Below are 13937 nucleotides of genomic sequence, written 5' to 3'. Positions count from 1 at the left end.
CTCGCCGCAGCCACGTCCAACGCCGTCCCCGTGCCCTCTCACCATGTCCGGACGGTTCGCCGTCCTCGACTACGTCGACCAGCCGAGTTGCACGACGCCGGAGCCCCTGCATCGTCCCCGCCACCGCCGTCTTCAACCTTCGGCCGCCGTCGATCGTCGTCGTCGATCCGCCGCACCCGAGCTTCCCCGAGCATGCTGACCGCCTCCACAGCTTCCCTGTGAGCTGCTGACCGCCCCTAGAACGTCGTAGACGCCGTGCCTCTTGTGCCCAAACGCGCCGCCGCCTAACCACGTCACCGGCGATGCTCCGGTGACCATTTGGTCACGGGCTTGTGCCCGTCACACTCCCCGCGCCGCGTAGATGTTGTAGGCGCTTTCGCCGCATCGCCTAGGCCACCTCAGCAACGAGCACGAGCACACCCGAGCCTCGGCCTCCGCCGAGTTCGTCACCGGCGATGCTCCGGCTACTCCCCGGCCACGCCGTCATCGTGGTTGGATGCGGGCGAGCAGCAGCTACCCGTAGCTGCTCTCCGCGCATCAAATGGTGCCCTGTGGGCAATTCCCGCAGCGCGCCGCCGCGTCTGGCCTCGCCGGCGGCTAAACGCCGGCAGGCTTTGACCCGCTGACCGGCGAGGTTGACTCTGCTGACACGGGTTGACCTCCCCCTCTCTCTCACTGACATGCGGGCCCCGCCCGACTAATTACTCTGTTAGTGCTAACTAACTAGGTTAGTTTAATTAGTATAGTCACTGACTAGTGGGCCCTGCCCAGTTAATTAGGCTAACTAAACGTAGTTAGTGCACAGGGTCACTGACCAGTGGGCCCCACCAGTCAGGTTTGACTGGCCCCTGGCGCCTTTGACTCGCTGACATCATAGTGACGCAGTGCTGACGCAATTATTTAATTTCTGGATTTATTTTCATATAGGAAATTCCAGAAAATAGCCTAAACTTCTAAAAATCGTAGAAAATCAACCATAGCTCCAAATCAAACAAATTATATATGAAAAATGATTAGAAAAATTCAATCTATCCATATGTAATGGTTTCATGCATGACATAACACTTTGACCTTGCTGTTTAGCTGAAACAAGCTAATACACTTATTATGCATAAGAGCTTAAGCTTTCATTTGAATCTTTGATTCAAATGGAACCATTTCAACTTGTTTCACATTGCATTAGGCAGGACACATCTTTTCGCCATATCATAGCATGCATCATATTGTTGCATATTGTCATGTGTTGATTATGTTTTGTGTGTCTCTCGTGGTAGGTTCTACCTCCGAGGATATCTCCGAGTATCCAACTAAAGGGCAGTACCCTACTACTACTCCATCAGGCAAGCAACCCCATTGATCATATCGATACAATCCCATGTTCTCGCCTCTGCTCTCATTTACTGCATTAAGACAACAATGTTTCAAACTGCTGTGTGCTGCGGTAGTTGAACCCTTATCCTCTGCACGACCTGTCATTGCCATAGTAACTAGATGAAACCCACTAGCGTGTGTAGGAGTTGATTGAGCCATATATGTGTTTCCTACCTTGCTATGCCTGTTATGCTTAGAGTTGTGTCAGGTCTGGTTCATCTGGGTGATGGGCTAGAGTGAAATGATTATGTCGGTAATGTGAGGAATGTGTTGAACATGATTTGTTAAAGGTATCAATGAGAGGCCATGTAGGAGTACATGGTGGGTTGTTTCATTGAGGCCGTCCCTAAGAACTGAGATCTGTATGTGTAATTTAAGAATCAGCTACTACCATACATTAGGCCCGAAACCAATGGACCCTCTCGGCTTCTTAACCACCCTAGTACTCTGTCCAGGAGTTGCAATTAGTTTCTGATGTTTGTAGGTTATGTGTTGGCGGCCGTGCGTAGCGCTGACCCTAGGGCTGGGCTATGTTGCGGTAGATACACCGTGGCACAGTGTACCGAGTCACCCGTTTGGTGTCTCGGGAACCCTGTTCACATCGTTCGGGGCCGTATGTGGAAACCTCGGCCGGACTCCCTACGGATGGAACCTGGATAGGCGATAAACCTGGACTAGAGACTTGAGTGTTTAGGTAGGCCGTGGCCGACACCCTCGTTGGGCTTCCGCTTGAAGGTTGCCGAGTGCATGTCGTGTAAACGACGATAAATGGTGGGAGCATGTATGAAGAAGTACACCCCTGCAGGGTTAACATCATCTATTCGAATAGGCGCGTCCGCGATAAAGGACTACTTGGTTGCCTATACAGTTCATAGACAAGTTAATGGATACTACTAAAAGACTCAAGATAAGTGTGAGTACCAAGGATGGCCCTCTCGTAGGATGACGAGGGAGGATCCCCGGTGGAGTATTGTGTAGGTGATTAGTGGACTCGTGTGCGAAAACTATTTTACTAGTGGTGTCTCGTAGGATAGCTTAGCCAAGAGTCAAAGCTAGCTTGCTGTAATAACTCCACCACCTTCTTGAGAATGAGCATGTGTAGTAGGTTCTGCTGTAAGACTTGCTGAGTACCTTTGTACTCATGTTTGCTTTAATTACTGTTTTCAGACGACAACACCGCCCCCTCCGATGGGTTTTATGTAGATCTCGACGTCGATGAGTGACTTGCCACCCAGGTGGTGATCCTGGCCATGGAGGGCCCTATGTAGATAGACATGCTTCGAGAAGTCTTCTTTCTTTCTAGTGTCTGTACTCAGACTATTTGCTTCCGCATGTGCTTGTATGCTTGTATGACTTGAGTGTCGGGTCATGTGACCCCTACTTGTATGAACATGTTATGTATGGCTCTCTGGAGCCTTTAAATAAAGTACTTGAGTTGTAGAGTTTTGTTGTGATGCCATGTTGTATTTGCACATATCGAGCATATTGTGTGTATGATTGAAATGCTTGATATGTGTGGGATCCGACAATCTAGTTGTTTATCCTTGGCAGCCTCTCTTATGGGGAAATGTAGTCTAGTGCTCCTTGAGCCATAGTAGTCCGCTACAGCCCGGTTCACCGGAGTCCTGCTAGCCCAGCATATGGACAAATCGCACTACAAATCATTAATTGCTATTTTCCTGCGCATGGATGTGCTTCCACATCATCTAAATTTTCACAACCATTGAGTTTACTGGCTTGGTCAACTAACATTCGTATGTTTCAAACATGAGAGTCTCTCTACCTTTGCAACACGCATAGCTGATTTTAAATGCCATCACATTTAATTTATGACACAATCAACTTTTTATACAGTTTTTTTGTTTCTTCATCGCAGAACTTAAATCATGAGGATGAATTCATATTGTATAAAATATTTAGAAATCAACTATCAAATCATCGTGGCAACGCACAGGGTATCATCTAGTAAATGTTAGCATGCAGTGTCGGGAATGTATTTAAATAACAAGTTAGGGACATATTTGGAACGAATCCAATTGCAAAGAAACAAATTAAGAGAAATGTTGATTCATGTCCATGTGTATCAAGAAAATTGTGGAAAGCTAAATCAAGACCGTAGATTACATTTGTTTCTGAAAAATGTTATGCCCATTTTTCTAATCTAGTTCCAGTAAAGTGAAAAGAAACTTACTTAGGATAGAAAAGATAGTTTTGATGAAAAGAAGTTGAGATCAAATGCAAATGCAAAACAAAGATAGAATCGTAAGCTTAATCGGGACAAATTTACAATTGAAGATAACCCAAATTCAGTATACTATTGGAATAAAAAATAAACCAAAATGCAGCAAAAAAAATTAGTCCAATATGTGACAAGAAAGTCAAAATTTATGGGAAAGTAATTTCCAGATTAATTTGAGGGAGACCAACAACATACATGAATGTAAATCAAGAGTGATCCGAGATTTTATGTTGTAGTTATGCCCTTGCCATCATCGAGGGCAGAGGGACCGGACACCACCACCTACAATAGATATGAATGCAAAAATTGTTGTCATGGCACCTCCATATCCTTTTTATTATCATCATCTTGAACTCTGGCTATCGATGGATCCACCTCGATCACCTTTCCTCTCCCGATCCACCTAGCATCAGGAATACCCTCCGCCGCTTCCAGCGGGCCATGAGAGGGGGTGCGAATGGACGACAACGAATGATGCGACCTAATGAGAAAAAAAACCAACACTAGACCCATCTAATCTTTCATCAAATAAGAGACCTTATGGAGGAAAAGTGAAGCTAGCTCACCGTCGAGGACGTACTTTAGTCGGTGGTGTCTACCATTGCGAAGGGGGGGTGAGGGAGGGCGGAGACACTATTTTGCAGAAACAAACTATGAAAAGTGAATATAACTACCCAACCCCCTTCACACCCCCCCTTCAGGACGCGGGGCGGGGGGGGGGGTGTTGTGCCCACGTTTCGCATGACAATAATGGATATAGTATTCTTGGGTTCTAATTTGGAAAATTTTACTTGTACATTCCGAAAAAATGAGAAAATTATACATGCATAATGTGAAAAAACTATTTGTCATAAAATATGCTCATTTTATGGGCCACGTAAAATGTTGTGCTCGCATAGGTGCTACAGTAGTCATTCTCTCCTCTATTTTAGTATAGTTCATAGATCGCAATAGTTAGCACAAATTTTGCACTAACTCTTGTTGTGCTCTCCTTTTGTGTAGTCTCTATAAAAGTTTAGCTCTTTTGCATTTGACCATCTGTTCAAATAGCCATTCGAAAATTCAAGAGATTGTGCCAAAAAGGGCATTTCTTTCTTTCTGAAATGGAGGCAAGGCTCTCCCTCGTTCCAATAAATACATGGAAAAATCGGTTTGTGTCGCTACCGAATTTGGATATTTTGTGTCGCTACCGAATTTGGATATTTGATGAATGCCACTAAAACTTCATGAATTTAGTATGTGCACTATTGCTTGCATATAAATTAGTTGCATGTCCATGTGCGTTGTCTACATGAATTTCAGTCTTTTTGACCTGTTTGCTCCTCTCTGGACCAACCACTTGGCCACGTAAATCATGACCACAAGAAGACTTGTTTGGCCGCTTTAGATGTGGGACCCATCACTTTGCCACTTCAACCACAGCGAAAAGGAGACTCATTTGACCGTTCCTCCCTTTGTGGGGCCCATCATTGACTGGACAACACACGAACATTCTATTTTGCCTGATTCCAATGCCACGCCGACGTATGCATGTAGCCTCGTGCATTGAATTCTAGTGACCATCGTGCTTTCCATATGCGTTGCTTGACATACCAACTGCCTATAACACTAAAAAAATGACACTCCATGATGATGAATGTTTCTCACAGTGGGTCAAGTTTTATGTTAACCATGTACATTTGTGACGGTTTTATGATAGAGTCGAGATAGTTATACATGTGACGTCGAAGATGTATTCCATGATAATAATCACTTTATCATCATGGAAGTGTCCAATTCCATGATGATAAATGGCGCATCAAGGGAGTATTTTCGTCAAAGGTAAGTGACACATGGCAGCCATCATAACGGGTCGCTATTAAGCTATCAGGTCCGGGTTCTAGATCCGATACTCATTAATAGCCTTGATCAATGATGATGTTCTACATGTCGGCTTCTCTTTTGCCAAAGAATCCACGTGTCAGCTCTTCCTTTTGAAAAGTGCCGCCATTCAATGGACGATATGCGTCTATGAAACGACAATATGTGGCACGGCTCAATAGTGGCACGTTAGTAAAAAAAAGGTCGGCTCGGTCAAAGGCCTGCTTAAGGCCCACTTGACTTAGTCAAAAGTTGGCGGGTTGGCCCATTATAGGCATGTTAATGGACTGCTTGCATATAGCCCATTTAAGGCCCGAGTTCCATGTCCTGTTAGGACCTGTCTGGATTCATCCCATTAGGGGCATGTGGACCATCTAATACAGTTTCAATCTGTTGATACTTCGGGCCCATGTGTTACCCGTGACATCTTTCGGCCCATATGTGGCCAGCTGTATCTCTCGGCCTTTAATGGCCCATGGTGCTTCTGGCCTATCTAGAACCCGTAATAGCTTTTGATCCATTAACGACCCATACTCTGTGTTAGCCGTTTTCGGCATGTTTTCGGCATCTGGTATCTTTTGGCCCGTTAAGAGACCGTGTCATCTTGGGCCTATTCCCGACCCTTGAGAACTTCTCATCGAGTAACGCCTATTCTGCCACTAGGCATTTTCAGCATGTGGTTCCATTCGGACCATTAAAGGCCCATGAAGCCTTTGGGTCATTTTCATGCATGTAGTGATTTTTGGTCTGGTATGTGTTTTGGCCCATGTTATGTTTTGGGCCTTTTGATGTACGAGGTCATTCGACCCATTTGTGGCCCATGGTTACTACAGCCCATATGTGGCACATGGTTACTATGACCCGTATATGGCCCACGGTTATTATGGCTCATTAATGGTTGGCGGGACGTCCGATCCATTAGCGGACTATGGAAACCAAACTGCGGTAAATAAACAAATAATAAACAAGCACTTTACGCTAGGCTATAACAGTTATTACACAGATTACATCTACTGGGCATCACAGTTTGCCACTAGTGCAAATAAACGCAACAACAAAACAACGGATTACATACACTAGGCATTAAAGTTGGCCATGAGTGTAAATAAATACGGCAACAAAATAAGTCCAGAACTGAAACCACTTCAACACGGCTTAAGAAATGTTATCTCGGGTATCCACCATGCCGGCAATCAACTTAGCAAGATGATGAACTTTCACTTGTTTGGCGCTAAATCCTCCAACACTTGCTATTGCACCAGAAAGTATGCATCTGATTTCTCAGGGCCTTCCTAGGTGATTCACCTTCTTTTCGGAGCACAGCTGAACGATGGCTTTCCTCTTGGAGTTGATACTCAAGAAGTCAAATTGATTCAGGTGGCGAGTTCATAGAGCTTGTGCCAGCAGTAGTGGCTATTATCTCAAACACTACATCAAGACATTACTTTGGGGTTGTCTCACTATCCTCGTGGTAGTTTTCCTTAACTATCTACATTATCAGCTTTATTGTAGACAAATGGGGTTATCTCACTATCTTGAACCTTATCTACATCATTTGATTTACCATTGCATAATGGGGTGGTCTTCTCCAATATTCTCTCAGCATTATAAAAGAGGAACAAGTAGACATATAACATGTTTTACATGTATATGCAACTCATTTTAGTAAACAAGATCATTAGTAAGGTGGACAGGATTATAATAACATGTATTTTATTGTAAAATATATAATAACAATATGAAACGAACATATATCTATGTACTAGGGTCATTGTATTGTCTATTCCTTCCCATTTTATGTGAGAGACTATACAAGGCCTTTTTGTGAGAAGTTAACACTTCCAACAACCACTTTATAGAAACGAAGTTTTTGTTGATGCTCAAATTAGGTGCAAGTTGACATCCAACAACAAATCTTGCAATGCTCAAATTGATATTTAGGATCTTAAAAAGCAACTTGAACAAAGCAAGATCAAGAGGCATCACAAAGAGGAGCATGAAGAACTGACTTCTTGTAGCCTCCACGGTCGGAATCCAAGATGGTTGGTCTTGAGAAGGAGGTGGATAATTTGGAGGCTAAGAGTGTAGCATGTACAAGGACGTTAGAGCTTAGGAAGAAGCAGTATGCTCATTTGCTACACCATTGGTGTCTGCATGTGTAGGTTGGATTTCCTTTAAAAATCAAGCGCCCATGTTGGCATATTGACTATTGAGTATTTACCTTTATCTATTGGAGAACAAATGAATAATAGTAGCCAAGAGTTGATTTTCACCCATTATATCTCTGCTTCAAGATGGTTTGCAAGATGCAGATTCTCATGATGAGACTGTACTACTTCGATTTACAGAAGAACATAGATTGCTGCTAGTCTCATATTTTTTTGCATGATGGTTTGTGCTTGATTCTAGACATATGTAATCTTAGTGTTGCACTTCATATTGATTTTTATTTTTATCCATTACTAATTTGCATGATTACTTATGCTTTAGACATTCATTTATGATTTATTTTGCGCTTGCACTTGATGATAACGCACTAATTTGCTGCAAATATATTCAAATCCCTTGTTCATATACCAACTGATATGTAAACTAACTTCCTGTGTAGTGTCATATTTATAGACATCCTTATCATTCTATTGAAAAAATGGATGGGCATAGCAACGCGCGCTATCATGGTCTAGTAGTAACAATAATGGAGCAACTGCTTGGGTGTAGGTATAGTGGGTCAGGCATTTGGTACTTCAACTAGATTGAAGTTGGATGGAGAACTTCGTGCAATTTATAGATCATTTTCTATTGCCACATGCATGAAGAAAACATATGCATCCAGCAAATACAAAATGAAAATTATACACCCGCTTTATCTTCTTGAAAAATCATTTAGTAATTCACAAATAGATATGTAGGTTGTGTGTCGTGTGAGTACAATGTGTGTATGTGCTCATTGTAATCTAATGGACTAGAACCTTTTGGCATGGCTACATCTTACCATTAGCCAAATTTCATAATGTAGAATCGTCATATTTCACCCGCAAAAAACTCATCATATTTAAACCATATATAGTTACAAAATTACATGTCGTAAAGGACCTTGTATTCAAGGGAAGAAGCAAGCTCAGTAGTTTGTGGACATGAACTGGTGGTGGAAATTGGAGGCTGGGTATATGAACCTCTTAGTAGGCCATTGGCAATGCCTTTGTATGTAGTTTCTGTGGGATGGAAGCCATCCCATGATGCATATTTTTGTGGGTCATCGCATACCTTGTAGTCTCCATGCCCACATCCTGCAGTTGCGGACACACCGTATGGCCCTCCTCCACCGCAACAAGCCATCAAAGGATCCTCTATCCCTGAACAATGGTAAATGCAATGCAGAATGAGGGTCAAAAAAAGAATGTTACACTTGATGGGTATGTATGTTTTTCTAGGAGCTATAAAGAATTTTGTCAACTTTGCCAATTAGCTTGTTAAATGGTCAATCGAAGAGGCAACATATGGATACATATGGAATATGTTCTCTTTGAAAAGACACCAGAGACTGGTATGTTAGTTGGCAAGTATTTTTCTTGTGTCATACCAAATTGTTCGTGAGAAGAGAAGATCTCCATGGCAGCTCCATAGTAATCAGCATAGATGATCACCACACCATGATGAAGCTTTCGCAAATTTTCCAACTCATCCACAAGAAGTTTGTTGTGGTACTGTGCGAACTCGTTCATCCAACGGATGCAACCCGTCTCTGGCTCATAATCTTCCATCTTGTCACTCTTGTATGTTGTGAGGTAGGCTGGGATGCACCCAATTGGAAGGTTGCCGGGAACTAGCAACGTTTTGGCACCTAGCTCAACCAGTTCCTGCAAACTCAATTCATTGTGCATTATTATCTATGTACGTCTGCACTATTTCTCAAGTTGGGACTCAATAGTAGCACCGGCGATAACAATAACAATAGCGCAAGCAATTCAGAATGACTCACGGCGATAGTAGAAGAGATTTTGGCAATGATACTTGGCGTGAAGGTGTGAATCTTCTCAAAGGGCACCCCATAGAAAAGAGGTAGGTTGTAATCATTGCCCCCGATTTCACCAACCAGGAAGAGAGATTTGCTCACCATGTCCATGCAATCTATTTCATTTATAAATGTGGTATTGAATCAGTATGTAAATATAACATCTAGTTTAAAAGTAGTGTTCAGGAAGTACTAAAAAACATTCTACAGCATTGAAGACAACATAGTTTGCAAGAACAGTTCTGACAAAGTGTCAAACACTTAAGTAAGTATTCTACAATAGTGCAACAGTATAAAGGCTCAAATCAAGTTTACCACTAATATTTTTTAGCACATTAGAGTGTAATCTGGAAGTTTAATCTTGGATAGCAAATTGATTTATTTCTAGTGTTATTGTATCACCACTTCCACAAATCATGTCACAGGAAATATTTCATATTTTCCAACTTCTACCCGCAAAGCTATATCTCCTTTGGAACAAACACCAAAGTTTTAGTGGTGTCTCTGCTGAAATTTCTACTTTGTGACTACAACTCAGTAGGCATGTTCCATAATGACTGAAATACGGAGATATGGAATGTGTGGCTACTTGCATTCAATTGAAACCATCAGTTGATCATCACAAGAACATGAATACAACATATACTTCTTACCGATGAATTGTTGTGCCTATATCATTGTTCATAGTACAGTTTCTCTTTTGAAGTATAATTGTGTTCTATTTTATCATGGAGCAAGTAAGAACATATGACCCTTCATTGGTTATGGTCTCTTCGCTTCTTTCTTCCAAGCAATTTGAGTACTCCCTCCATCAGGGTCTATGAAACTTGTGTGTGCTTTTAGGTCATCAATTTGACTAACCGAATATGCGCTATATGTCATCAAATATGTGTTACACGAATAAAGTTTTTAAACATATACTTTTTGTTACATATAACACATATTTGGTTAGTCAAATTGAGGACCTGGAAGCATGTGCATGCCCAATAATATTGAACAAAGGGAGTATTCCCCTTCCAGCATTCTTGGAACAACAACACCTTTGCAACATTTTTGCAAGAATTCCCTTTTCCCTTTTCTAGATCGACAAACACGTAGTTGAGAACTTTAATAGATACTCACCACTTTCGCCTTAAGTTATGAACTATCGTTTAGAGCAAAATTATTCTTCCCTCTATGTATTTTAAGTAAACGATTTGCTAAGTACTGCCTCTAGTAGTTATCTAAACGATGTTATATTTCTTTACAGAGGGAGTATTTCCTAGTCAGCATGCAACCATTAAATCTTACATGGAAATTCATGCATATTTTTGTGTGTTTTTAGGAAGAATAAGTATTGTGTGAGGTGTTGGATTCTAACCTACAACTTGGTACTCAGTTTCTTGATTTTCGTTGTTGTTGTTTTGTCAGCATGTTATTGCACTGAAAACGCATCCATTACGCCATTGTTGTTGTGCAACCAGAGCATCCAATTTGGAAAACAGACGTTAGAGGTTACCAAACAACCTGGAAATAAATTAGCAAGTAGGTATATGCACCGAATACGTCCACTTGTTGCACTTTGTTCTCCTAACAGCCTTTTTGGGAACTTATTATTATCTTGTTGCACATTTTTTTTCTGCAACTGTTGTTCACACATGACAGGTTGTTAGAAGTTTTTAACTATTTTGTTTACTCGGTGCATTTCATTGTTTTTCTTAATATTCAATTATTTAATTTTTTTGGTCATTGATTAACTTTTCAAAGTATTATATCTGGTTACATATATATCAAAACATTCTCTTTTTTGATGTAACTTGGGTAGTGATTAGCATCAACAAAACAAAGTCAATGATGAAAAATCGAGCCAACGACCAGTCTATAGGTTAGGTTCCGTGAGGTGAAGTCGATACTCCATAGTGGACTAGTGGTGGTGTTGAGCGAGGACAGAGATGCTGTGAGCCAACGTACAAAGTGGTATTGTGGGCAGTGTGCAGGGTGTGCTCAACGAGGCAAAGTTGATGGTGATGCGAAGCGTCCAAAGATGTACTCCCTCCATCGAAATATAGAGGATAATACATATTTTAAGGTGGTCTTTGACCATTCATAAGATTAATGAGATGTATGATGCAAAAATTATATCTTTAGAAACTCCTTTCACATACGAATTTGATGGCATACTTTATGTAACATGCATGACATATATTACTGCTCTAATATATTTTTTGAAGGCATTACTGCTCTAATTCATGGTCAGAGGTAACATAAAAAAACGTATTAGGCCATGTATATTTGGATGGAGTGAGTACTAGAGTTGCATAGTTGAATAATAAGTTTCAAAATAAAATGTATAATTAGAGGTTTTAGAGAAGAAAAATGAAAAGTCACCTAGAAGCACTTGCTCCAGGTTCAAAGATAATTCTCTGGATATATTAAGAGTCCAGAAAAAATAGATATATAAAAAATTTCAAGTTTTTTGTGTGCTTGCAAAAGTTACGTGAAAAGAATGCCCAATAGTTCTCGAGCATAAAAGAATATTTTCTCTTCGGGGCAAAAGGTATTCTACTATTAAAAGTTACAAGCATATAAAAGACATAAACTATATTTGCCCTTGTTTTCCAAATACACTAGAATATAATTTTTATGAATTACTGTATATATCTCCGAAGCACATGCTGCAAAGAACCATTTTGTGTAACATTTTTAATCTGAAAGTGCACACTCTCTCAATAGATTGATGAAAAACGTTTGGTTGCTTGTACTACCTCTATTACAAGCGTACACGAGATTTAACAATAACCTTTAATTGGACTAATAATATACTGCCTCCATCCCAAAGTAAATGTCTCTGATTTAGTACAACAGCGATATTTATTTTAGGACAAAAGGAGTATAGGTTTTGTGACTTAAAAATTATATCATTGAATGTTTTAATACGAATTCAACGGTATAAATTTTATCGCACGTTACTGCTGTTTTATTGGTTAAACTTGATTGTGAAAATAGCGTGCGCGCCTTATTCGATGGAGGGAATACTGAAATTACTAGTACTAGTAAGTAACTGAGGCTTAAGGTCCATGTCAAAGCGGAAAAGAGAAGGGGCCGAATTATCATACCGGCGACGTCGCCGGGGCAGAGCAGGCCGAGGAGGTCGCGGAACCACCCCATTTCCATGTCAAGGTGCACCGTGTCAGCCCGAAACGCGGGCACCCCATTCTCCCAGAAGAAGTCCGGGCTCAGAGCCGTGGCGCCGCCCACGGCGAAGTTAGCCCCGCCGGCAAAGTCCTCCGCGCTCCGCCCGCTCAGGTACGGCGGCACGAACGGCAACCCCAGCGCCTCCGCTGCGCCCACACAGATTTCAAGTTAGTATACATACTCTTGCTACCAAGCTGGCTGGCCGATGGATCCAGCGAGGCGGTTGGTTGTTGTGCCGTACCGATGAAGTCGACGATGAGGCGGCCGTTGGAGAATCGGCCGGTGGCTCTGTGGAAGTAGGTCTCGCCGTAGGGCAGCCTGGTCGCGGCCTCGTAGGAGTCGTTGCCGTAGAGGTAGAGCAAGTTTCCCGTGTCCGCCAGCGAGTCCCCGAAGCTGAACACCCGCGGGTAGCACGCCGGGTCCGCCCGCGTCTGCGCCTGCGCCGCCGCCAGTAGCAGGAGCGCCGCCGCCATCGCCGTCATGGTCCTCATGGAGGCAGAGGAAGGTATCTCTTTCTCCCCGGTGGCCCGTGGGAATGTGGGAGTGGACGGGGAATGGCTCCACGGGGCGCCAAGGGGAAGAAGACGACGCGACGTTTTTCACCAACCAAACTCGCTTTCGCGGGGCCATCTGCGGCTGCGATCTTCACCGGCCACTGCCAGATGATGCGGACAGCGCCTCAAATTATCAGTGCGCCTCAAATGATTTCGGGTTGGGACGGTAGGTAGGGCCTGGCTGAAGTCAATGGCTTCTGTGTCATCCATGGAGTGATTTTTTGGGGGAGCATCATCCATTTTTTATGAGAGAGAGAGGATGGATAATGAGCACCACGATAAAGAAGCCACACGCTTCGCTCGTTCCTAAATTGTTTATATGAGATGAGATTCAAAGCCGGACACACGCGGCGGGCAGATACGAGACAGGTGCACATGGTCTTCCACTTTATCACACTGCGCGGGAAAATTTTACTCTTTTTTTTTTGAATTCGGACTCATGTGAACTCGTGCCAAAAAGCGGAACTGCCACTTGATGTATGAGAATTTTATATCCCTTGTAATTTAATTTTATTTGTAATTCTATCCCTTGTAATTCCATATACTACGAACGCGTTTATCCGGCGAACATTCGTTGCGGGCGATTGCCAGCGAACGCCCCACTTGCCATGTCAAAATAACTAAAATTGCCATGCGTTTTTGAGAGAAATGCCATGTATGAAAGGTGAAATTGTCATTATAGGAAAGAATTGCCAGTGATTATTTAAAAAAAATGCCATCCAACGTG

General features: G+C 42.4%; 1 protein-coding gene across 1 annotated transcript; it reads right to left on the bottom strand.

The window, feature by feature from the left end:
* Window positions 1-8494: 8494 nt before the first annotated feature.
* LOC119268514 (GDSL esterase/lipase At1g28600-like) lies at window positions 8495-13237 on the bottom strand. The gene is made up of 5 exons (XM_037550171.1): window positions 12898-13237; window positions 12578-12802; window positions 9450-9598; window positions 9051-9327; window positions 8495-8823 (listed from the first exon to the last, which is right to left on the bottom strand). The coding sequence occupies exons 1-5, from the start codon at window positions 13145-13147 to the stop codon at window positions 8546-8548; spliced, it is 1179 nt and encodes a 392-aa protein (XP_037406068.1). The 5' UTR covers window positions 13148-13237; the 3' UTR covers window positions 8495-8545.
* Window positions 13238-13937: the final 700 nt, after the last annotated feature.

Source organism: Triticum dicoccoides, chromosome 3A, assembly GCF_002162155.2.
Source record: "Triticum dicoccoides isolate Atlit2015 ecotype Zavitan chromosome 3A, WEW_v2.0, whole genome shotgun sequence".
Classification (NCBI taxonomy): Eukaryota; Viridiplantae; Streptophyta; class Magnoliopsida; order Poales; family Poaceae; genus Triticum; species Triticum dicoccoides.
This window is presented reverse-complemented; position numbering and strand designations above follow the sequence as displayed.

What these genes read in the sequence shown, in the direction of transcription:
- LOC119268514 (XM_037550171.1), bottom strand. Translation starts at nt 13,147, where the DNA reads ATGAGGACCATGACGGCGATGGCGGCGGCGCTCCTGCTACTGGCGGCG. An exon ending in CCTCATCGTCGACTTCATCG is followed by an intron (nt 12,803 to 12,897) that starts GTACGGCACAAC and finishes GTGTGGGCGCAG; the next exon opens with CGGAGGCGCTGGGGTTGCCG. An exon ending in CTGCCCCGGCGACGTCGCCG is followed by an intron (nt 9,599 to 12,577) that starts GTATGATAATTC and finishes TAAATGAAATAG; the next exon opens with ATTGCATGGACATGGTGAGC.